A 27,057-nucleotide genomic window follows, 5' to 3' on the forward strand; every position below is an offset into this window, starting at 1 on the left:
TCTATCAGAATACAGCACTTTTATTTTTTGGCCGGCACTTTTGATTTTGGACCAAAATGGATGATGTCCTTTGAAATTATGAAATTATGAAATTTGAAAATCTGAAATATTTGAACTATAAAATCATGAAATTTGAAATCCCGCATCTGAAACGAAAAATACACTGTCAGCATCACATGTGGAACGTGGCATTAGGTTATGAAAAACCCCGCAATGGGAAAGAAATACTTACGAAGGCTGTTCACTAATTTGAGCTTCGCTCGCAGCCCTCAGCAACCCAATACCCTCATCCGAATAGAATTTAGGGAATTTCTGAAAGAAACCATCACATAAAATACCACGTACTGGAATACGAAAAATATCAATCACGAAAAATAAATAAATTCTCCGACGGGAACTTACCTCATGTGTGATTATTTTAAATTATATTATGAAATTATCGTGGATGCATTCTGCAACACACGATTTAAAACACAGGGGATTACATCCCCGAAAATAATAAAATTGCGGTTGCGCAAGATCGACCAAAATTCCAAAGTGATTTGACAGCTCAACTGACAGCCTGCGAGTCATCGACATCGCAAGACGTTTCGTTTCGCCGCTTAGGTAAAAAGCAAATACTAATAAAAACCATGAATCTCCTGAACACTGAAAATATTCTATTAAAAAATAGAATAATCAAAACAAAAACATTAGGAAATGTTTCAATAAAATATATTTGAATTGACCGAGCAAAAAGCGCCATCTATTGCAAATTAATTCAAAATCACGCCAATAGATGTCGCCAGTGGTATCCTAAATCCAAATATCGAGAAGAAATATCAATTTGTGAAAACAGCCAAAACTGCAACGCTACAATACCCTCCCCCCTAGACATTCGCACGGAGAAAGAATCTGAGCTGCCCTCAGCGAACTACAAACTGAAAAAGAAAAAAAAAATGTGTCTAAACGCAGAAAGACCTCAAAAGAAAAAACGTTCCAGCAGAAACTTCAACTGAAAAAAAAAATCGGAAAAACAAACAACGAGTTGTAGGGTATGCTGACATAACAGGAACAAAAACAAACTGACTTTTCACTAAGCAAAACAAACCAGATGAAAACCAACTACCAGGACCGATGTTCCTCAAACCTAAAACAATCTCTGCTGTCCGAGCATAAATAAAACCCAACACTAACATACAATCATCTTTCAAACCTCTCTTTCATACCTGTAAGCATCAGTTTCAAATTACACTGCTTGCCACCTGCATTCAAAATTCCCCATAGAGGCCCAACTGTGAACCAGTGGTACTCGAATCCCCAGTAACGTTGTAAGGCTATTTCGGCCATTACGAACATATTTTCTGGAATAGCCATCCAGTGGGCCCTAGGGAAAGTGTATATTTCAACACATGTCATCCCTAGAAAAAATGTCTGGGTTAAAAACCACAGAACAAAAATGTCGCTGGCCACAATATAAATTGGACGTCATCGCAACAAAACACAAAACACAGGGAATAGTGCATAAAAGCACATGATGTCATCCCTGGAAAAGACAAAACAAACGAGGCATGTATATAGGAGATACATAGCACTCAGACAAAACAAAACAAAAACACAGAGATAAAATCTCTGGAAAAAAAAATATATCTGAACTTTAAGTTACAGATAAAGCACCGAGGCAAAACTGTAGCAGATACCCGACAACTCGATTGTGTCCAAAAAAAAATTTTGCTATAAGAATCTACCGTTAATAAATTCCTAACAGTAAACTACACAATACGATTGTGTCCAAAAAAAAAAACTAAAAACTAAACTCAAGTTAGTTATGAAAGTAAAGTACCTACCTACCCAGAAAAAAAAAATCCTAAGTCCTACGACTGAGAACCTTGGTATAACCACAGTATAACCATAATTTAAAAAAAAAACTTCCTCGAAGAAGGTAGCTTAATAAAAATATTTTTGAAAAAAAAAAAAAAAAACTATGTGGCAAAAATATTTTCCAAAAGTTATAAGAAAAATTATTAATCTCATTTATACAAATTTTAGAGAATGGCACTTTACTAAGAATTAATAACTTTGAATTGTTATCAAAACCAAAAAATAATCAATTAAGTTATTCCCGTATAAAAATTAACAAGTTAGCAAGTGTACCCACAAACAACTCACTAGCCAGTAATAACATTAAGTACCAAACCCTATAATACACTGCAGTATAATGCCTAAAACTAATAGGAATATCCGCATTAAGTTATCAAAATTAAGCCAAATTAAATTAATTAATTTCAAATAAAAGTTACAATATTGTGCTAACATTATGTAATACTAAATAATGCAATGTGTACTAGGCAACATGAAATAAAAGTTATATGTCCATAGTGACACAAAAGCAAATTGTTACCTAAGTACATAAACAATATTAAAGATTCCAGTTAGCATTATGTAACAAAATATCTGGGTAGGTACTTTAAAATACATTATGTACTTAATGAGTACAAATGAATAAACACTAAAATTAAAACTAAAACTGTGTTTGTCTTGTATGAAAAAACAAAATAATTAAAGTAAGTAACTAAAAGTTATAAGCTATAAAGCCCAAAAACAGTGTAGGTATAAAATAAATATAACCTAACCAAAAAAAATGTTACTTACTTGTCCCAACATAATTACTAAATAAGAGTTGCAACACAAAAAATATGTAACCTAACATCATGTAAACTAACCTCATATAGAGTAGTACGCTCTGTTATAATGGTTAACATAATAATATGTAAAAAGTTGACAACCTAAAAAAATTTATGTGGGCATCACAAATAAAATAAATTTCAAAAAAAAACAAGACAAACAACAGCACACACATGAGAGACTCCCTAATAAAAAAATATTTAACAACAAAATAGAAGTGTATGAGCGGATAGTCAGCACACACTGTTGCTTCTTTTATTGGCTTTCCACCCATAAACTTCATAAAAAATAATGTGGCAATAATAAACATCAAAAGATGGGCGCCACTGCAAGAAAGATCCCCATAGATTTGGTGAGTAGTATTGCCACTGAAAATTTCTTAAAAACTCCACGCTGGGCGCCACTGCAAGAAAGGATTTTTTCCTGGCGGCTTGGTGACTGGAATTGAACCGCCACCGGTGCAGACGGAGACGATGGTGAATTGTCTTGGAAGCCATGCGGTTATAAGCCGTTACCCTGAACGTTCCTCTCTTCTTCCGGGGTCCAACGGGTCTCGCACACTTTTAGGTTACAAGCAGCGTCCTCCACGGCCTCAAGCGCGCAGTGCCAGATGAAGCTCTTGCATCTCTTCGACAGGTAAGCGTTCAAACTCTTGCAGAGACAGAGGTTTGATGACAAGGAGGAAATGCGAAGAGATCAGCAGTTCAGAAAGGAGTAATAATTATAGAAATCAATATGAAATATTGAAATATCTAAAATATGAAATGTAAAATCGTAAAATATGAAATATAAAATATAAAATTTGAAATCCCGCATCTGAAACGAAAAATACACTGTCAGCATCACATGTGGAACGTGGCATTAGGTTATGAAAAACCCCGCAATGGGAAAGAAATACTTACGAAGGCTGTTCACTAATTTGAGCTTCGCTCGCAGCCCTCAGCAACCCAATACCCTCATCCGAATAGAATTTAGGGAATTTCTGAAAGAAACCATCACATAAAATACCACGTACTGGAATACGAAAAATATCAATCACGAAAAATAAATAAATTCTCCGACGGGAACTTACCTCATGTGTGATTATTTTAAATTATATTATGAAATTATCGTGGATGCATTCTGCAACACACGATTTAAAACACAGGGGATTACATCCCCGAAAATAATAAAATTGCGGTTGCGCAAGATCGACCAAAATTCCAAAGTGATTTGACAGCTCAACTGACAGCCTGCGAGTCATCGACATCGCAAGACGTTTCGTTTCGCCGCTTAGGTAAAAAGCAAATACTAATAAAAACCATGAATCTCCTGAACACTGAAAATATTCTATTAAAAAATAGAATAATCAAAACAAAAACATTAGGAAATGTTTCAATAAAATATATTTGAATTGACCGAGCAAAAAGCGCCATCTATTGCAAATTAATTCAAAATCACGCCAATAGATGTCGCCAGTGGTATCCTAAATCCAAATATCGAGAAGAAATATCAATTTGTGAAAACAGCCAAAACTGCAACGCTACAGGGGTTGCTAAGCTAGGAAGTTTGCGTGTTGGGGAGGTGCAGGAGACTTCGTACCAGAAGTTTCGGGGAGAAGCCCACGCGTGGGCAATTCAATAGAAGGGTGGGGTTGCTAAACTAGGAGGTTTTGCGTGTTGGGGAGGTGCAGGAGACTTCGTACCAGAAATTTCGGGGGGAGGCCCACGCGTGGGCAATTCAATAGAAGGGTGGGGTTGCTAAGCTAGGAGGTTTTGCGTGTTGGGGAGGTGCAGGAGACTTCGTACCAGAAGTTTTGGGGGGGAGGCCCACGCGTGGGCAATTCAATAGAAGGGTGGGGTTGCTAAGCTAGGAGGTTTTGCGTGTTGGGGAGGTGCAGGAGACTTCGTACCAGAAGTTTCGGGGGGAGGGCCACGCGTGGGCAATTCAATAGAAGGGTGGGGTTGCTAAGCTAGGAGGTTTTGCGTGTTGGGGAGGTGCAGGAGACTTCGTACCAGAAGTTTCAGGGGAGGCTAGGGGTGGGGGGCAGGTGGTGGGAGTGTGGGGTTGCAAGTAAGTGCTGGAACGGTAGGGGAAGTGGACTGATATCCTCCTACGGGAGGTCGGAAGACTGCACCGGAAGTTTCAGCGAGGGAAGGGGGCGGGGGGCAGTCTAGGTTACCTTATATTTATCTAGGTATGACCTGTCATAGAATTGTAGCCTAAAACCAAACATCTAATATTAGAATTCAATGTTTTAACATTGTTTTCGATAGAACATTTAAGAAGTTAATCAAGTTAATCAAATTAATGATTATTGATTAATGATTAACAAATTAATCATGATTATGATTACTTTTTTAATCATGATTATTTTAATCAGGATTAATTTAATCATGATTAAAATTAATCAAATTAATTAATTGATTAAAAAATTAATTGATTAGTGCCAACACTGGCCTCAAGCGATCTTTTAGTATACCTGACCCACAGGTTCCCCGTGTACATGCTCTGGCAGTATGCTTTAAAAAGTGTAACCTTTACTTGGTCTGCACAACGGGAGAACCTGCGAGCCAACATGTTACCCCTTACCGCCAGAGCCCTGCGCTCCCTTTCAATGTCTGCATCATCCTTGAGGTCACTGGTAATAATATGTCCCAGATATTTAAATTTAGTGACACGTTTCACGCTCAGGCCACTAAGGGTAACATTATGTGCAGAATTGAGACATTTACCAGCGGCCTCAAAGATCATGTACTCTGTTTTTTTGACATTGTATGTGAGCCCATGCTCCGCAGCATACGTCTCACACACCCTTAACATTTCTCTTAGGCCACCCACCGTCGGGCTCAGCAGCACCATATCGTCAGCGTAGCTTATATTTTGATGCTAACGCCGTCTATGCGACATCCGACGCGCATGCTGCTCAGCTCCACGATGAGGTCATTCACGTACAATAAATGTTGAAGAGCTTGGGAGACGTCAACCCCACCTGTCTCACCCCGCACTCCAGCACGTACGCTTCCGAAAGGGAGTCAGCCCACCTTACAAGGTTGGTTTGGTTGGAATACCAAAACCTAAACATACCCAGCAACTCCGCCGGTACACCCCCACCCGCTAACTTTCTCCAAAGTACTTCATAGGACACTAGGCCAAAGGCCTTGGAGAGGTCAAGGAAGCAGGCGTACCTACACCGGCGTCTTGCGATCTGTGTAGTACTGGACAGTGTGCTTTAGACTCAGGATCGCGCTTTCAGTAGAAAGTCCAGGTCGGAACCCAAACTGCGCGTCATGTATGTTTGCATATTTGCCTAGCTCCAAGTCAAATACACTGTCCAACACCTTAGCAATTGTTGTTGCTAGTGATATAGGGCGGTAGTTAACCTTGCTAGAGATGTCACCGGTCCTGTCCTTCACGATGGGCACTACGATGGTCTTGATAAGTTCATGTGGTAAATAAGAGTGATTTATGCATAACGAAAAGAACAGGGCCAGTACTCTCGGCAGGTGAGGCCCCGCATGCCTAAGGTGTTCTACACTAATGCCGTCATGACCGGGAGACTTGCCGCCGGTCATTCTTTTTAGAGCCTCTCTAACCTGCTTTGCAGTAACGCGCATCAGCGGCACGTCCCCCTGAAATCCGGTCTTCGCATTATTTACAGAGACTGATTGCCTCAGTGGGGAATGCACTTTGAAATGTTGCGCAAACATATTTGCAATATGTACCGACTCGCTCTCCCCACCTACGCTCACCGGGAGGCCAGGCCTAACATCACATCTCTTGGTAGCCTTCCAAAATTGTTTAAAGTTTTTATCCAACCTATGCTTTGCAAGTGTGTCCATTTTCAGTTGCTCTTGGTTTCGTTGACACCATTTTAAACGACTTTTGAAAATTTTTCAAACATAAATCAAAACAAGTTAGTACTCTACTGCATATTACAAAACTGCAAGGCGAAGCAAGTCTTACTTTTTAATTTGACTATTACACACGGTCTTATCTTTAACAGATTACACATTTACCCATTAACCTCATAATTATGTATATTAGGAAGCACATTGTACTACCTGTGCGTCGGTCCCGGTCTCTGCCTTCGATAATGTTAATAACAAGACCGAAGTACGACGCTTATACCGGCTTATTTCACAATAATTAGGTGGGGAAATTCTGCATGTAATCATTAAGATAAAGAATTCGCGCGACATCTTTCACATTAAATTAAAATGACGAAGAAAAATTTTTTAAATACAAAAAACTAATTTGTGACATGAATAAAAATTACTGCTCTACTGAGGTCTGTGCCTCTAGCACGAAAAACTTTCATCTTCGAATCGCTTGCATATGCAACATAATTTGGTATCCGGCCTTCGAATTCAACGATACTTAACGTGCGTGACGATCTCGATTGTCAAAATTAGTTTCGTGCTACCATTTCTCATACTAAGTTCAGTTTACGTCACATTCACAGGGGCGCTAGTTAAGTTTTCATACTAAATCTTTTGATTTGCGATTCGCGTACGCAAACAATTCGAAGTCGAAATTTTTTCGTACTAGAGGTACTGTATTATGTATATTTTATGACGATCAATCTTTTATGTAAAATTATACACACCTTTTTCTTTCAGCCACTTGGTCCAGTATCGTTTTAATCTTCTCCGCCTTGTTGTCGTCATATAACACTTTGCTCAGCTCATGGTTTATGTAGTACCATAGTTCTTTGGTGTTCGAATACACCCTCCTTCTGATATTCTCATAGTCTTCTGTTGGACCGTGGCCTGTTTCTAGGAACAAGGCCCCGGTATCGATGTCCTTCAGGTTACCATTTAAACTGAAACCGTAGGAATAGTTTAATCTTTTGTATTTCATTATACATATTGAGTACGTAATTTGAGTCAAGTCGCACAAATCGGATCGATTTGGATGGGAAAATCCCACTGGATGATAATTTTATTTGGTTCTCCCAATTTGTTGATCAGTGTCGTGTTCACCGAGCGAGATAAAAAAATACCCATTAATCTAACGCAAATGTCAAATTTTATTTTAATTGATCACTTAAAAAATATGGTTAAACATTAAACTGCTACCAAAATTGAGATAGCACAAGGTAAATCACCATGAAGTTGTTCGTATTCATGAAGTATAAAACGAAATTTCCTAGTAGCTAGAGGCAAATTAATGATTCCTGATTACTTAAATTAGCAAACGTGCTTTTAGCCAATGTTTGTAGACTACAAATATCCAGCCTATCTTTAATTCCAAAGTTTACTAGGTAATTTGATAAAATCCAGTTACGAGTATTCGTCCAATTCGAAATTACACTAGGTATTCAGAAGTTTAGCATTACTATCTAAGATTTATCCACATTTCCCATTTTTTGCGGCATCAAGCCGAAATCTATACGTGTGGACTCGCAAAAACTAGTCCGGTAATAAAACTGATGGTGTGATATAAAACCATGCCATTAACGCTCGCTATTTATCGCGCACTATCGGAATATTCCCTTTTCTTATAACATCGTTAACCTATTTTCCTTCCAACTTCTATTGCATCGATAGAGAAACATTACCCAACTCAGCGAAATCTCGTAAATATCTCACGTGTGCGTGCCAATGTTATATGATTCATGAACCTTTAATTAATTTGATGACAAATCAAATTAATTAAAGGTTCATAAATCAGAAGATTATTCACCTAATGACAGATGTAATTTATTAAAACAGATATTAATCAAGACTTGTTTCAATACTACCTAATATGATTTTAAAAATTGTAGTTAATAGTGCCATTTGTAATAAAAAATATGATTTTGCTTTTATTACGCGGGCTATTTTGGAATTTAACGAAAATAGAAGCTTTGTATTGACAACAAAATTCCGGCATTCTGAACTCAATACCTCAATCTCTCCAAAACAAACAAACTGAAGAATGAAGAATCTTTCGTATAGATTCGTCATAATTCGATTTTATAAGGAGGTAATTTCGGATAAAAGAAAATAATAGGAAACAGACAGATTCGAATTAAACAAATTGTCGTAAGTATGCGAATTTGAATTCGACTTCTACGAAAGACTTTAATTAACTTGAAATTAAAATTACCTACTGTAAAGTTATTTTACACTTTATACCTAAAAAACCGGCCAAGTGCGAGTCGGACTCGCGCACCGAGGGTCCGTACAAACCTGCAAGGTTTACAAAGTTCGTTCATTACGACAATCGAGTCATAACTATGGTATTTTTATTGCAAAATGAAATTCATAAGTTTATATTTATTAAAAAATATATATTTTGTAATGTAACTAAAAATTTAAGGTTTTCGGAATTTTTCCTTTATGTGTGCTATAAAACGTTGCTTCATGCCTTTCAAGATTCTAGGTCGACTGGAAGTACCCTTTAGGTTTTGATTCCCTTGCGAGTACTTGCGAGTTTCAAAATATGCAGCTTAAATTGCTGTTTCTTTTGATTGCGTTGACATAGAAGTTTGATTTTGTTACAGCTTAAAGGTATTATAGACCTGAGTATTTGGTATGAATTTCAATTTAATACCTCTACGCGTTTATGAGGAAATGGGTAGTAAGTTTAAAATTATTAAAAAAATATATATTATGTGATGTAACTAAAAATTTATGGTTTTCGTAATTTTTCCTTTATCTATGCTATAAGACGTTGCTTCGTACTAAATTTCAAGATTCTGAGTTCACGGGAAGCACCCTGTAGGTTTTGATTCCCTTGCAAGTGTCGAAAATTTGCGGCATAAACGGCTGTATCTTTTGATTGCGTTGGCTTAGAAGTTTGATTTTTTCACAGCTTCAAGGGACAGTAGACCTGAGTAATTGATATAAATTTCAGCTTCATACCTCCACGCGTTCCTGAGAAAAAGGGTCTTGACAGACGGACGGACGGACAACAAAGTGATCCTATAAGGGTTCCGTTTTTTCCTTTTGAGGTACGGAACCCTAAAAATTGACGTTGATGTCGCAGTAGGGTACTAAACTACTAGAATGCGAAAAATCTGAAGAACAGTTAATTAGCAATTATTATCCAAAATTATATAAGTAACACTCACCCTGAGCTCTTCCTTATCTGCGCAATAAGGTTGCTGTGCTGTTGCCTTAGTGTTTCTAATTGGGATGAGACCCTTCTCAGTCTATCCTGGAACTCCAGCACTTCATCTGAGCCGTTGCATCTAAAAACAAAATATTTTTAGCAATCATGTCCGTACTTTCAGGAACGCGCTAATCTACTCAGGAACTACTGCTCAGATTGAAAATTTTTTTTTATGTTGGATATCCCGTTTATAGAGTAAGGCTTTCATCACCCTAAGCCAGGGATGGCGAACCAATGGCACGCGTGCCATTGGTTCGCCATCCCAATATTTAGGGCACGCCCACCTATCACAAAATTCACTATAAAATAATGTGTTTTATATAAGGGCTATCGTATTTGCCCTCATCAGTTAGTGCCACTGTTGAGTAAGGTCCTGTCTCTCGGCAGTGGCACCACTTGTACTATACCCCTCATTGATAGCATTAGGTGATATTTGATGGCACGTCTAAAACTTTATCAAACATTTTTTTCGGAAAAGTGGCACGTTGATACATAAAGGTTCGCCATCCCTTTTTTTTTTACGGGGAAAAAAATGCGTTGAATCGCATACCTACCCTGCGGGGATTTTCACGCGTACGAAGTCGCGGGCACAGCTAGCCCTGCTATAAAAGGGCACGAAACTTCGTAAGGGGGGTTGACAAACCTATTAAAATCGTAATGAAAGCGCTGTGTGTTTTATTGATATGGATCACGACCATTAATGAGGAACACAACTAATAAGAAGAAATACCAGATATCAATAATACATTCTTAACCAATATTGGGGCACGCGATGCGTTGATTAATAACCGAGTAACCTAATTGTATCGAAACTCTAATAAAATAATAAGTCAGTTTCTTTTTCTAACAATGTAATAACTGACTAAGCTAGAAAGGTGGGCATGATTTAAGAAACTGATTTGAAAGGCCTCGGAGGAGACGACAAATTAATCATCTACTCTATTTTAGTGTGAAATTCCATCATCAAAGTTTAATATCATAATAGCTAGCTAGAAATTAAACTTTTTATTATTTTCAGACTTATTTATTCTGATTTCGGTAAATAAACTTGGGGCAAGACCGCGAGACGGTAGACCTCGTTCTGCTCAGCACAGTCAAAAGCTTTGAAGTGTCCAGCAATGAGACTGGCAGCCTTGGCCTCCAGTGTAATGCCGGATTAACACATAAGCAAATTCAGCAATTGCATAGGGCATTAATAGGCATCGAGTGCTAATAATCCGGCACTGCTCCTGTGAAACCGTCCTGTTGTAAAAGGGAGCCGCGGCCCTCGCAGCGAGAGCGCGAAGACGTTCCAAACACGCCAACAATCTCTGCGGCGACATCGTAGGAGTTAGAACTGGTTACAATACGATCGCCTTCGGGCTGGAGACGCCCTCGCCTGAATTAGACAGGCTACTACAACATCCAGTACTATAATATCGCCTCCCGTACAGGAGAATGTGTAGGCTCCACAAATATCACTCAAGTTTTGTATGCGATGTACAAATTCAACAGTCTCAACCCTTACATACATAAATGTACTAATATCAATTTAATATAATGATTACCTGAGTGGCGATATAACTAAATATGTTACACCAATCCAGACGAAAAGCAGTACAACCGCAGCACGCTTCCATCTCGCCAGATACATCATAAAATAGTCATTGAATGTCATGTGACCGTTGGAGAAATGTTTCGTCATTGTTGAGGCTTCATAGCGCTACAGTATGCCAATAGCATTGGTAATTTACCTGGAACAATTAAATTAAGGCAATAGATAATTAAATGAAGATAATGGCCCTTTCATTGAAATGCAAATTAATTAGCTGAATGAGTAATTATTACACAGTAACAAGTTATGGGCAAATAGAATGAGTTAGACCTAAAGGACAAATAGAGTGTTCCATCGTTTGTTTCAACATCCATAATTTAGGTCAGATGAGAAATAGGAAAATAGGTATGTAGTTATTAGAACTACGTTTAATATGTTTTCTGTGCGATTTGAATTTTTAGTTCTTTTATGAAATCTCTAACTTCAAGTTAGTCATAGTGATTTGTCATAATTGTCATATAAGTTGTAATAGTGCAAATACAATATTCTGTAATACATCAATTCTGGCCACATTGCTAGAACAAGGTATTTTGATAGAGGTTCTGTATCTATAAGGATTATCAGGGCAGTCTTACTTTTCAAAAACAATTAACATTAACTAGGAGAATATAATAAATAAAATAAATAAATAAAATAAAATAAAATAAATAAAAAATAAAATAAGGAGAAATAAATAAAATAAATAAATAAAATAAAATAAATAAAAAGAATTCATAAAATATGTATTTTTTTTTTATTCAAGTAAACAGTTTAATAGGTACTTAAATATAAAATTAAGTAGGAATTCAAACAATGTTGTAGAATCTTTTTATTAGATCTTTAGGAACATTTTAATAAATATATGATTTTATAATTTCAATTGATGAAATATTAATAATAATAAATTAGTAATAGTAAGTATGTTCAAACACCTGTGTTAAAAATTATGATAAACTTACTATGATACTTGACCAAGAGCATGTTTAATATCATATTGCTGTACAAATTCTGTGATTCGACCGCAACTAACTACTCTAGATGCTAGCTCAATACTTCGCCGGATATTGATAGTTTAGAACAGATACATACAACACACGACTTTACTCTCATACACACGTTACACACTTGCCTATTCTACATTATTTTAACTACCTATACTAGATGCCCACCAAGCCCTTCGGTTCAGTCTGAAAAACGGCAGCAGTTGAATGTAATTGAACAAATAAAAACAATACTACATACCAACAAACTATTCCAATAGAGGTAACAGAGTAACAGCACACAAAAATACTGTAAACTGTAAATCACAGGAGGAAAGCAATTACTTTATGTAGAATAAACGATTCACAGCAATCACTTTCCAAATAAAACGTTTGATAGAATACTCATAAACTATGTAATAAATTCAATTAGTAATCACATTAATAAAAACACATCCCAATTTCTCATCACCATGAATCGAATTAACACAATCGTCGACGTCGAAACGCAGAGCGAACGCGAACGAAATGTCAAAAAATTGCAAGATTTGCTTGCAAGAAGGAGGCGCTGGCGTATGTCAGTCAACCAACTGTCAATATTTTAGTGTTGTCGCATGAATCGACTCGACCGTTTATGAATCACAATCGAATTGCATGCGTCTATTTTCTTCTTGTCGTGTCGACAACATGGTGTCGATGTCGGTCGACAACAAACAAACTTATTACAGCGTCAGCGCAAAACTCCTGACCTGTGGGTCTAGTCAAAATGCACTTTTAAATCGCAAACCCATCGCAAACCAGTCGCAAACAAATAAATAAATCGCTGAAATCGCAAAAGTGGTCGACAAAAAAAGGCTTAGCCAAACGGCAAAAAATCGAATCGCAAAGGCCTACCTATCGATAATCGAAAGACTGGATTGAAATTTCCCATACAAAGGCTTAGCCAACATGCATTTAAGACTCAATCAAAATCGAATCGAATCGCAACACCCGCCATTTTCATTGCGATTACTAAAACCCCGGTGATAAGCTTCGATTCGATCGAAAACTAATAGGGTGAGTTGCACCACCTAACTTTGACCGTAACTATGACGTTAACCGGTGTTTTTTGTATGGAGTTTGACAGATTTTAGACGTTTGTCAAAGTTAAACTAAGATGGTGCAACCCACCCTAAGGCTGTTTTGACAAATATCCATATCGCGATGTCGTTTTGACAGCTAGTTTAGCAGCGAAGCATAGACGTAAACAGAGAGCAGAAAGAAGGAAGAAACTAATTTAAAAAAAAAAGCTAAAAAAAGTAAAAACAATCGCAAAGTCATAGACATTTTTTAACTTTTATTCGATTTTGAATGAACTTTTATATCGCCGCGTCGTTGGTGGTTCAATATCATGAAGCTACAGATAAAAATGGAGGCCACACTCCGAATACCTACTTGAAGCACAAACTAAGTATCACTATCTCGCTCTCTGTGGGCAGACTCGCTCTTTCTAAATAAACAAAAAATATAAAATTGCTCAAATTCAATGAAACCAATGTAAAATCTTTATTTCTTGACATAGGTATCATTAAAAATGATAAGTGTAATTACTGGTAAAACGTTTTAGGAAGAAATTACTGTAAAAAATGTGAAAAATGTTTACAATGATCCAATGTCGGAAATCACGAAATAAACACTTACACGTGGAATCTTATGTCACTTCCAGGACACCACGTACTACCGCAACCACGCACTACAAAATTTTGCACCATTTCTTGTGATAAAACAATGATTATTTCCTGTAAACAATCTCAAACGAAATTAACTGCATAATGAACAAAATAGTAAACAACCGCCATGATGGGCCGGATTGGGCCGATGTTGCCACATGGTACCGATTCCCCAGGAATTGGGATTGTAATTCCCTGATTCGCCAACACATTAAACCTAAACGGCCGACAATTTTGTGATTTTTAATTCAACTAGGTAATCGTAGTTCAAATATTTAATTATTTATTTGTTTAACTTCTGATTTGGTTAGTGAATTGGCTATTTCGAAGAATTTACTAGGAGATTTAAATCAGGATACTACAGTCCACACTAAAAAGAGAGGTCGGCCCACCTCTGTGGGCAGCGAGATAGAGATAAATAGGTATTTGACTCAAGTTTTTGTTCCAAGTCTGGCCTCCATTTTTATCTTTAGCTTCATGTTCAATATGCATTTTGCACAGATATGGAGCAACTTGCTGTATCTACTCTAATCCATATCTGTGGCATTTTGGCTACCATTTTCCGATCGAACGACTGACATTAGCGAAAACTTCCTATTGGTTTGCGATGGCATTTTGACTAGACCCACAGAAAGAAGGAAGAAACTAATTTAAAAAAAAGTAAAAACAATCGCAAAGTCATAGACATTTTTAAAATTTTATTCGAATTTGAATGAAATTTTATATCGCCGCGTCGATGGTGGTTCAATGTACATTTTGGCTGCCATTTTACGATCGAATCGAATTACTGGTGACACGGCGACTGACATTATCGAAAGCTTCCTATTAGTTAGCGATGGCATTTTGACTAGACCCACAGAACCTGAATGTCTCCAACTTCCTCATTGGCCCTAGAGCAATTCCAAGTATACCATCAATAAAAGCCTAATTAGAGTCATTAAACCTCTCAGTCATTCAATTAGAGCCATTAGAACTTCATAACTATGAGTTGTTTTCTATGTGTAAGCTGAGGACACGTGTCTCCAGCTGACACATCTGTATCTTCGTAAATATTTATGCTACGATAATGTATTATACCTCAAAAATTACAGTCGAATCCAAATAGTAGGCTTTCCACTTTTCAAGACTTTAGCTCAAATACTGTTAAAACCACGATCAAAAAACTATGTGCGAGCTGGAGTACCGTGTCTCCAGCTTACACATCTGTATCTTCGTAAATATTTAAGCTACATCAATGTTTTATATCTCATAAATTAAAGTCGAATAAAAAAACCCGACTTCAATTCTTTCAAAGCTTTATTTCGAACCGTTTTCGAACTACGAACCGATACGTATGTGTAAGCTGGTGACACGTAACACACGGTGGATTATTAAAACCGTATAAGTTAGAGTTGCGTTTTAAAGATCAAATAATTCGTTATAATTAAAGTACACACGAGACATAATTTCAAATCTCTAGGCCTCTTAGTTTCAGAATTAAAAGCCAAAAACTATTTTCCCGCCAAATAATTCAAATAATATGGGTCGACTGCGACGTTGCCGTTCCGTGCGTCCACTAGAGCAGTCGAATTTGAACCTAAAAACTAGTACTGTTTGAATCATTTTTATTTGTAGTTTAAATCATTTAATTTCGATTATAAGAATTTTAGACTAGGAGCCGGCTGACTTCTGTATTGAGTACCTAATAACCTATAAAATATTTTGATAATAAGTTTTTATTTTGATCACAATGTTTTATTTAATCGAGGCAAAAACATTGCATCTATACTAATATTATAAATGTGAAAGTAACTTTGTCTTGCTTTCACGCCTAAACCACTGAACCGATTTTGATGAAATTTGGCATAGAGATGGTTGAGTCCCGGGAAAGGACGTAGGATAGATTTTATCCCAGTTTTTGAAATATGATAAAGATTTTCATCATTATCATATTATCATCTGAAAATTATAAATAACTTGAAAAAATCGAGTATTCGTATAGCCCTAGTGATACTCTACCTCTGGGCTTCGGCTTGACAGTACTTCAATCAATTTTTTCCTCTCTATCATTAATACAATCAATTCTTTCCTCTCTATTATTTTAGGTGCCTTATGTACGTATAGATTACGCACATTCTTTTTATATGAACGTAAGGGTGGGATTTAGGGGGTCACAAAACCGGTTTTACCGAAACCGAAAAAAAAACTGTATTCAGACATGGCAAAACCAGGTTATTCTTGGAAATATAATAGCTAGAATGAAATACTAAAATAACAATCAAAAACGTTTTTATTCAGCTTGATTATTATCACAGATCAATTAACATTTTTAATAATTAAGGTAGATACACTTTACTAGAAATCCGATGATCTACGTTCTTGTCGGGTATCACTAATGAAATAAAATTCCTACTTCATAAAACTAATTAATCAGGTAAATATTTATCACAGATCGATCAACTTTTAATAACCTAGGTAGGGTAAGGTGGGGCACAATGTTACACGGGGTACAATGTTACAATGCATATTTCTCCGTCCCTTTCTATTAGTTGTATGATGAGCTCTCTTATGAGCTTGACAAACGTGTATACCAACATCATACAACTAATAGAAAGGGACGGAGAAATATGCATTGTAACATTGTACCCCGTGTAACATTGTGCCCCACCTTATCCTATACTTTACTGTGTAGTAGAATACTGGTGATCCACGGTCGGGTCGGGGAGTTTCCGGCTTTTTTTTTTTTTGAAGGGACGCGCGCTGGTAGCTGGAGGAGCTTTTCCAGCTTCACCGGGCAGAGTGGCGAGTACAGAAGGTACTCTAGCCGTTTGGCGATCGTCGGTGCGCGTGCCGACGAGGCCGAGTGTGGGCTTCGCGAAGCGAAAGCGAAGACGTTCGCGATCGGGCCGTAGATTCCGGCTACTGGGACCGCAATTAACTGGGACAGTGGTCCCAGTCGCTGGATCGATAAAAATTAAATATTTTTCTTCCAGCGACTAGGTTCACTCATAGATAACTTAAAAAAATATATTATTCAAGCCAAAATCGGTATCGTACTAAAAGGACAATGACCAAAAGTGGTCCAAATGTCCACCACTAATGAGACCTATATTGGCTTATGGTCCATTAAATAGAGATTAACTTTCAGTATGGGACGAAAAATAAATAAACTGTCAGTAAAAAGTTATGACTGTATGAAAAATTGTAGTAGTTTACGCGCTAATCTCAGGAACTACTGGTCCGATTTGAAATATCTTTTTGTTATGGATAGCCCATTTATCAAGGATGGTTTTAGGTTATATAACATCACCCTACAACCAATAGGGGCGGAGCAGCGACCACCCGACCATAATTCCAATATTGTTGTCTTTCTTCTGAGTTTTCTTTTTCTTTTAGCGAGAATCTAACACGGCACACTAAGCGACATGACATAATATGCATAGATTAATCCGAAATGTGCGATGGATAGAATGATATCAAGAACATTAATTTTCAGATGAAAAGGTAAAAACATGACTTTTCATTCAGTCATAACTTTTTACTGACAGCATATTTTTGATTGCGGTTTGGTTATAATGAATCAGTATTTAGTAGACTATTTTACTACATAGGTGGTGGTTGACATTTGGACCACACTCCATACATTTTTGGTCATTGTCCTTTATGAATGGTCCCAGAAAAGTATTTAATTTTTACTGATCTGGCGATTGGGACCGCGGTCCTAGTTGATTGCGGTCCCAGTTGGCGGAAACCTCGGGTCGGGTATCACTCATCCATCAGAGATTCGTAAATCTAATTAATCTATTTAATTACCACAGATAAATCATATTTTACTAATTAAATCACCTAAAAGTAACCTTTTCATTAGTGTAACCTAAAAGTAAACCAAAGCAGTTCAAAAATCAGCTAAAAGGTTACAAAAGTAACCTTCTGGCAACACTGACTGTTTCTCAATATTGCAGTCAACTGTCATCTTTTTTTTTAATACAAGTTTTACGGCTATGGATATAGATCCTTACGGCCAATTCTGTGCAAATGCTGTGTTTCGTCTATTTTGTGATGTCTTATTTAGTGATTGTGATTTGTGATGTTAATGTTGTTAATTTTTTTTTTTTCAACAAAAGAAGAAGAATTCAATGAGGGCTTTCGCGATTGGAAAATCCGCCAGATGGCAATACGTAGACGCGAGGTCCAAATGCTGCGTGATTGGTGGATTTTGACATATCTGTCAATGTCATGCAAAATCTGTTTGTAACCATAGAGCAAAATACAGGGTGGAAACGATAAGTGATCTCACTCGATTATTTCTAAACTATACAAGATATCAATAAACTAGTTATTGATCCTGAAAGTGCTTCATGAGCTCTATCAAACGGTATTAATAATAGGTTACAGAATAAACTGGATCTATCCGAAACTTCAATGTTTCCAGCTTCCATACATTTGGTAAAGTCACATTATTTTAAAAACTACATATGATATCGTAAAACTGATTACTGATTCTAAAAGTGCTTCACAAGCTCTATCCAATGGTATCAATAATAGGTTACAGAATAAACTGGATCTAACCAAAAATTCAATGATTCCTTCTTCCATACATTTAGTACTACCACAGTCATGACACTCATCTCTTGACAATATTATAGCAAGTAAAGCCTAAAACCAATGTTTTTATTTAAAATAAGAATACAATTTACGAGTTTATTTTAAGTATTTATTATTAAATTAAAAAAATTACACTTCTAATATTGTGTGTCTGGCATACATTTAGTATGGAAGCTAGAAACATTGAATTTTCAGATAGATCCAGTTTATTCTGTAACTTATTATTGGTACCGTTTGAAAGAGCTCATTAAGCACTTTCAGAATCAGTAACCAGTTTTTTAATATCTTGTATAGTTAAGAAATAATCGAGTGAGATCACTTTCTTAACGTTTCCACCCTGTATAGTTGTTGCCCATTTTTGCCACTTGACGTGGCAGAATCGTGGGACTTCACGGTATTTAAATAAAAATTAAAGTGGTTGCGTTTAGAAACGCCACAAATATTTGAGTCTTTGGAAACAAGTTCGTTATTATACTTGTATATTAAAATATAATTTTGTTTTACCTAGCTTTTTCTTATTAATAAAATATAGGTTATTAAGTACTCAATACAGAAATCAGCCGGCTCCTAGTCTAAAATTCTTATAATCGAAATTAAATGATTTAAACTACAAATAAAAATGATTCAAACAGTACTAGTTTTTAGGTTCAAATTCGACTGCTCTAGTGGACGCACGGAACGGCAACGTCGCAGTCGACCCATATTATTTGAATTATTTGGCGGGAAAATAGTTTTTGGCTTTTAATTCTGAAACTAAGAGGCCTAGAGATTTGAAATTATGTCTCGTGTGTACTTTAATTATAACGAATTATTTGATCTTTAAAACGCAACTCTAACTTATACGGTTTTAATAATCCACCGTGTGTTACGTGTCACCAGCTTACACATACGTATCGGTTCGTAGTTCGAAAACGGTTCGAAATAAAGCTTTGAAAGAATTGAAGTCGGGTTTTTTTATTCGACTTTAATTTATGAGATATAAAACATTGATGTAGCTTAAATATTTACGAAGATACAGATGTGTAAGCTGGAGACACGGTACTCCAGCTCGCACATAGTTTTTTGATCGTGGTTTTAACAGTATTTGAGCTAAAGTCTTGAAAAGTGGAAAGCCTACTATTTGGATTCGACTGTAATTTTTGAGGTATAATACATTATCGTAGCATAAATATTTACGAAGATACAGATGTGTCAGCTGGAGACACGTGTCCTCAGCTTACACATAGAAAACAACTCATAGTTATGAAGTTCTAATGGCTCTAATTGAATGACTGAGAGGTTTGATGACTCTAATTAGGCTTTTATTGATGGTATACTTGGAATTGCTCTAGGGCCAATGAGGAAGTTGGAGACATTCAGGTCCCACAGACGCGCTTCTTCGATTCTACGATACGAGTTGACGTCACCGTCAGCCTATTTAGTTCTTTTTCTTACCACGCGAGGCGCTGCCAGCCAATCAAAACCACGGGGTGGAAACGCCATAGTGTTTGACAGATGGTTAGTCAAATGTCATTTCTAGGAGCATCCACATAATCTCAGCAAACATAGCCTGTAGGATTGTGCCAATTAAAAAAAAAAAGAGCATCCTTTACGTCAACTGTCATTTTAATGACATTGACAGGACAGTATCCACTCATTCATTCGCTGATTTTGCTCGCTCATTCAATCAATCATTCATTCACTCAATTCTTTTCGAAATTCCGAGAAAAAAATCTTGATTCCGAAATATTCGGAAATAAAAGCAAACAAATAATGGTCATTTTACCGTATTTACATTGTTTACCGTATAAACAAGATGGTTTCTTATTATCACCAAATGCATCGTGACTGGTTGCTCGTCCACCAAGTCCAGGGTTTTTTCTCTAGCACGTGATGAAGCATTGCAGGCTCTAAGGATACAGTACCTCCTGCCTGCAAATCCTTTATCAGGAACTATGACAAAGGAGCAACTTCGTCAAAGAAAGGCAAGTCATATTTTTAGGTTATTAAACAACCTTCCAAATTGCTATATAATTTGCTGCAATTTCCCTAGGACTGAACTGACTGATTTTTGTTTCAGGTCTGCCAATCACATTTTGAGGATAAATAAATCTAAAACAATCCATTGGTTATGACAATGATGAATGGATGTCCTATTTTTTATTTATCCATGAAGAAAATAATAACATCTCGGCGACCATCCAAGCTGTTGCTGATCAGGTCATCCAGTAAGTTAAAGTAAGTATATACCTAGATTCAACCATAAAGTGTTTTGCAAGTACTAATTTAATTAGTCTATACGAATAAAGAAAGTTTAATTTTTTGATTTGACTAAAAAAGTAAACAATGTTCTTAATAAGTATTACTTTTATTTTAAGATCAATCTACTTACGGTCTTATTCATAATAAAATGCTAATATAGGTTTAAAACCTACATTAGCTAAAACGTTTGATAGGCTTAAAACACTCTTATAAACCTCTGATAAAAAACGTTATTCATAATCGTTTACAAACCTTTGATAGCTAAAACAGAGTTTAATATTTTCTTTCCACAGACTATACAAAAAGAATGAACGAAAACAGCTTTTTTGGTGATTTAACTTGATGGACCATGTAAAATCATAGACAAATCGCAGAAAAAAAAAACAAAAAATTGGCAGCTGTGACGTTTTACTTACTGACATTGACATTTGGCACGAAAATTTAATAAAGTTTTCGGTTTTTTCGATCAACTCCCAAGTTTTATCAAACTTTTATAAAACTTGGGATTGTATGTTCTGGATTCTGTACCTCTTACCCTGTACTCTGCAATAAGCTCTTACGACGACCCGGCTAGTTACATCGGATACTAATTATGTCCATGACGAAGGAGAACAGACCGCCTAAAAGGCAACGATCAGAAAACTGGTTGGAGGAAGATAAGGTAGTACTTATTTTTAGCCTGATAAAGTGCCTACTAATTTTTGTAGCATGGTTTTATTTATGTTTGACGCCTAGTGTTTGCTTTTCAGTATTTGCTGAAAGAGTTGGTGAAAGAAAGAGTAAATGCAATCGAAAATAAAAATACAGACACTAACACGAATAAACGGAAGGTTGCGGCTTGGGCTGATTTACAAACAACGTTGGTACATCTTTTGATTTCTGCCTTCAATATAAAATTTTGCCTTTACCTGTAATTCAAAATCCTGTCATTTCTTTTTCAGGTTTAATTCAATGTGCGCTGGTATGAACCGCTCCATTACCCAGTTAAAATCGCAATGGAGCCTCATAAAAATCAGTGCGAAGAAAGACAAGACCATTGCTAGGCAGGCTCAAATTAAAACTGGCGGTGGTCCACCATTATCAGTGCCTGACGATAGGGCTGATGATATAGCATCTTGGTTGCCCAATGAATTTGTAGTCGATGTTAACAGATTTGACTCGGACTCAAATAAAAGTGAATTAATTAACATTCAAGAGGAGGAATCAACTCAAAATACGCAAGATCAGGAATTGATAAATAATGAAGAAATCCAATATGAATTGGTGGTACTTGATGAAGAAATAGAAGATACACATGCTTGTACTACTAGAGGCATATTGGAAGATAAAGAAAATAAAAAAGTAGAGGCAAAAGAAAATAAAGCAAAACCTAATTTTAAAGCACCAGCAATCAAAAAAAAAAGGAAACTGTTAAACAAAGAAGGCTTAATTGATTTAAGCAAAGTTAGGATTTCCGAAATTGCAGAAACAGAATCAAAATGCCGGATTGAACTGCATGAAGTTCAAATGGAAAACGAACGGAAGAAAGGGAGAAACTTGGATCTTGAGCATCAATTATTACAGGAAAAACTTAAATATTACACTCACATTAATAAAGAATAATAAGTCTTTTGATGTTAAAGTTTTTCAAGTACTAACAGATTCTAAATAATAAGTTAGTTCCTCCCTTACTTCTGTTTGTTTTTAATTTGTATTTTATGCAGTTCCAATCCGCATTTTGATTGTGTTTCTGCAATATATTTAGACGGCTATGAATATGTTTACTAGTCATAACTTAATAAGAGTTTGAGATTACTATTAACTAGCTGTTGCCCACGACTCCGCCTGCGTAGACTACTATTTCTGTAACCTACAGGATCTGTGCATTTTTCCAGGATAAAAAGAAGCCTATATGTTATTCGAGACTATATAATCTATCTGTTTTAGCAATTTATTTGTTTATAAGAATTGAACTGTGATTTTTAGTAAGTAAGTTTAATAATTGTACTTAAATTAGTGATATAAAGTAAATACACATATGCCTAGTCACAAACATTCGCCTTTATAATAATAGTGTAAATTATGGTTATTTTGTTTTAAATGTAGAAGGTTGATAACCTCCGAATAGAAACGTTTATACTTAAGCAATTTCTTTGTTTTAAAGAATTGAACTGTGATTTTTAATAAGTAAGTTTGTTGAAACTAATTGTACTTAAATTAGTGATATAAAGTAATTTGTTTTGAATTTTTGCAGAATAATTGCTTTTTTAAAGAGAACTACAGGTTTTGTTTTTGTGATAGTAACAAATTGGACTGAAAATTGAAATACAGGTATTTTTCAATCAAATATTCTTTTTATTTTCATTAAGATGCCAGGAACAGTATCTGAAAAATTAAAATACAACATTTTCATGAACTCAAATGACATTACATAAAAGTAAATCGTTGGAATTTATCAAAATGTATTTTAGTACCATTCAAAAATGTTGATTTATAAAATTTTGTAGTATCAACTGCGACCTACGCCTCAACAATGAAGGTCGGTTGTCGTGAACACTGTTCTCCGTCGAAAGTTGCGGAGTTACAGGGACCTGCTCCATATGTTGTTCTGAAAAATATTATGAATTTGTCAACATTTTGTCATAAAGATTTGTATTCCTTATGTACAGTCAAATTGATAACATTTACCTAACAATGTGTCATTCATATCAATGGCTATATTATGTAATACAGCCAATGCTATGATCACAGCTTTTCCATTTTGGAGGCTTACTGGTAAGCCATGGAGTAGGCATTGGAACCGCTGCTTCCACACCCCAAAACACCTTTCAACAGTGTTCCTAGTTGAGATGTGAGCATTATTGTATGCTTCTTCTTCTGGACGACTAGGCCTTAAAATAGGTGTAAATAGATATGGCAGAATCGCCCGAATCGCCAATAAGGCGTCCTCTAAACTGCCTATCCTCAAATCGTTGTTTTATATTGCTCTCCATAAAAATTCGACTGTCATGTGTACTGCCTCGCCATCTAGCCACTATATCCATTATTTTGAGGTCAGCATCACAGACAACCTAAAATAAAAAAAACAGTATCCTGTAGGTAATCCATCCAATAATATAGTGTTGAATGTTGCTAAAATTTAGATCATACAAAGTAAAAATTATAGACATTATTAAAACAAATCTTTCTCTGTTGTAAACTGTATAAAATCAAAATATATTTTACCTGAACATTCAGGGAATAATAGCCTTTTCTATTAATATAGTACTGGGCCATGTCACCTCCGGTTTTTTTAATTTTAATGTGGGTGCAATCTATGGCTCCTATCACCCCAGGAAAATTTTTAATTGCTCTAAATTTGGCACTAATTCTTTCCTGCTCTCCTATAGTGATAGGCATTTTGATGAAGGAATTTGCCTTATTCGCGATTGCATGCGCGACTCTGGCGCATATCCGGCTCACTGTCGGCTGACTTAGGCCATGGAGGTCACCAGCATCATCTTGCACCTGAAAATGTATGAAAATAATTATAGCAGCCACGACAAAGGGATAAAATAAAACACTTTTTTGTGCTTACCTCACGACGTCCCCAACATCTTATGGCCACTAAAACTTGCAGTTCAGGACACGTGCCACCACCTCTAGCGCTCTGAACCAGATCATCTTCCACCAAATCTATGATGGTGCGCACTGTGTCCTTATTGAACCTATATTTTATTTTAAAATTTAGGTCCCGCAAATCGAATGGGTTGCTTCGTTGGCGGTAGAGCTTTCTACGTCGCGCTGGGTCGGCATTATTGGCTAAATGCACAATTGCATTTATAGCATTCATTTTCACAAGCAAGGATCACAGCAAGGATATTTTGAATAAATAAACCAACGAAGTGACATTCATATGAAATGACATTTATAAAAGTTAGGTTAAAATAGGTTTATTAGAGCTTTAAACAAGGCCCGAGCTCTCGATAACTTATCACACAGATAAAAGAGGATTTTAGCGCTAAATGACGATTATGAATAACAATTTTTATCAAACGTTTTATAAACCTCTAATAAGCATTTGATAAAATGTGAAAAATGATTATGAATAAGACCGTTAGTCAATAAAACTAAAATAGAAAGAGATATTTTACTACATTTCAATAAAACAAATTATCCTTATTCTATTTGTTTGGATTAGGCATCTTACATAAATTATATTATTGATACGGTAACTTACCACTAAAAATTGAAACATTAATTTTAACATTTAAGATTTCAATACAGGATGTTGCAATAGATGATTATTTATATTTTTTTTCTTTCTAGCTGCTAATAGAGATAACTTCAATTCAATGTTGTTGCCAGATAATGCTGTGAGTGAAGGTATGTTCAACTCAGTTGTAAATAATACCTAAGTACTTTTAAATTGATGAGTCACCTACGATATTCTTTAAACATAATTTATAATTTCAATACGTAATTTAAACTGATTTTTCGTGATAGTAATTTTTCTTTTGTAATGTTTTGTAAGCAATACCTATATTAATTCTGCAAAGAAAACTCTTTCTTGAGTTATTTAAATTATATTGTTTTGTATGATAATTAATTGTACATTAAGTTTTACAGGATTTTGCCAATATATTTATATTTAGTAGAGGTTGCAGTATTCTATCTTATAAAACTATCTTTTTAAATTAATTTTACATAGTTATAACACAGGTTATACCATCATACTTAATTAATTTTATAGGTTTATTTTATGCTAATTTTTTAATTGTGTAATAAATTTTAATTATGTTTTATTAAATATTTCAGAAACTATATCCTGCCATCTACATCACAGCCACATCTGTCATTATGGATAATATTATTGCTGCGTCCTAAGGTATCATAATAATGTATTTAATTTATTTAAATTCCTACGGGAACGGGAGTAAGCGGGAAAAAACATTTGTATGAAAGAATCTAAACCGCGTAAGATAGATCAACGCACAGCATAAACGGCTAAACCTAGGCACTTGAAATTTGGAAGGGACGTAGCTTAGGTACCGTAGAGATGCACTAAGAAAGGATTTCCTGAAATTCCCACGTGAACGGGAATTAGCGGAAAAAAAACATTTGTATGAAAAAATTTAAACCGCGTAAGATACATGAAGAGGGTAAAACGAGATCCACGCGTACGAAGTCGCGGGCGGCCGCTAGTATTCTTCTAAAATTATTAATATTAAGTATTTCAGTTACATATTTTGATGCTTTTTTCAAAGTAGATAATTAATTTTAAGTAAGCGTTTATAATATGTTTAATACATGTATTATACTATTGTTATTAATTATTTCAGGTTCAGCTTGCAAATAAACCCATCAAGCAGAGGCGGTACACACAAACAAAAGGTGGACTCTTTGGTTTTTTTAAAACGGAGCCCGAAAGCGTATGAGCTATTGCGCCACATATTTATTTTGCCTGGTCAACGATCAAGAAAATGAAGGTATTGAGTGAAAAAACTGCCGCAATGATACAGCCCCAAATTCTGTAGGTTTGACAAACGCTCAATAATATCATTTAAATGTAAATTATGTACAGACGAGTTCATAAATATAAGTGCAGTGCCAATTTAAAAAAATATTGTAAGCGTTTTAACGATCATACAAATCTAAAACAAATTCAGACAAATGTAATCATAAGCTGTTCATAAATATGTTGCGGTAACGCAGTATTGACTACGCTACTGCTCTATAATCTGTTGATAATGTGCATGTGCATATACCTTAAGTTGTAAAGGCATTAAAGGTTTATTTTCGTGCGCCATAATGACTGTGATTTCATGGATAAGTCCACGCATGCTGTTTTTGATAATATTAAATTATGAAATAAATAAAAAAAATCTGCTCTTTACGTAAATCGATTAACTTACTAATAATTCTGAGTCGCTCATAAAAAATGGCAACACCTTAAAGAGTCACCCAGTATGTAGTAGTATTATCCTTAATAATATTGTAAATGTTACACCAAATTGAATCTGGTTTAACCCTTAAATGCATAGTGTTGCCATATGTCTACGAACTACTTTTTTAATTATAAAAAGTAACACATTTTATAAGCGTTTCTGAACGTATGCTAATATCATAGAAAACATCATAATAAAAATAAAAAAAACGCAAATGAAGGTAGATTTGAAAAAAAATTAACCGATATTTGACGTAGCGATTGCGAAAGAGAAAAAATTCGTAGTGTTAAAATTTGTGGTATTTCAATTTCGGATTCAGT

General features: G+C 35.6%; 1 protein-coding gene and 2 long non-coding RNA genes across 4 annotated transcripts in view; 1 reads left to right on the forward strand and 2 right to left on the reverse strand.

The window, feature by feature from the left end:
* LOC135078165 (alpha-(1,6)-fucosyltransferase) overlaps nt 1-12,824 on the reverse strand; it is a 36,844-nt gene extending 24,020 nt beyond the window's left edge. Inside the window, exons 1-4 of the mRNA XM_063972750.1 lie at nt 12,560-12,824; nt 11,292-11,477; nt 9,704-9,823; nt 7,253-7,468 (exon numbers count right to left, since the gene is read on the reverse strand). Coding sequence (XP_063828820.1) covers nt 7,253-7,468; nt 9,704-9,823; nt 11,292-11,428 — 473 coding nt within the window. The 5' untranslated portion in view covers nt 11,429-11,477; nt 12,560-12,824. The remainder of the gene's footprint in view (nt 1-7,252; nt 7,469-9,703; nt 9,824-11,291; nt 11,478-12,559) is intronic.
* Nucleotides 12,825-20,164: 7,340 nt separating this feature from the next.
* On the forward strand, nt 20,165-27,010 carry LOC135077874 (uncharacterized). 2 transcript variants are annotated; one of them, XR_010258530.1, is made up of 5 exons: nt 20,166-20,554; nt 20,650-20,807; nt 25,119-25,175; nt 25,608-25,677; nt 26,132-27,010. It is a non-coding gene; the product is annotated as an uncharacterized LOC135077874 (long non-coding RNA). The 2 variants fall into 2 exon arrangements; XR_010258529.1 differs by having other exon boundaries at nt 20,165-20,554; nt 25,119-25,677.
* LOC135077873 (uncharacterized) lies at nt 23,147-24,906 on the reverse strand. The gene is made up of 4 exons (XR_010258528.1): nt 24,036-24,906; nt 23,499-23,881; nt 23,285-23,418; nt 23,147-23,195 (listed from the first exon to the last, which is right to left on the reverse strand). It is a non-coding gene; the product is annotated as an uncharacterized LOC135077873 (long non-coding RNA).
* Nucleotides 27,011-27,057: the final 47 nt, after the last annotated feature.

Source organism: Ostrinia nubilalis, chromosome 14 (assembly GCF_963855985.1).
Source record: "Ostrinia nubilalis chromosome 14, ilOstNubi1.1, whole genome shotgun sequence".
Classification (NCBI taxonomy): domain Eukaryota; kingdom Metazoa; phylum Arthropoda; class Insecta; order Lepidoptera; family Crambidae; genus Ostrinia; species Ostrinia nubilalis.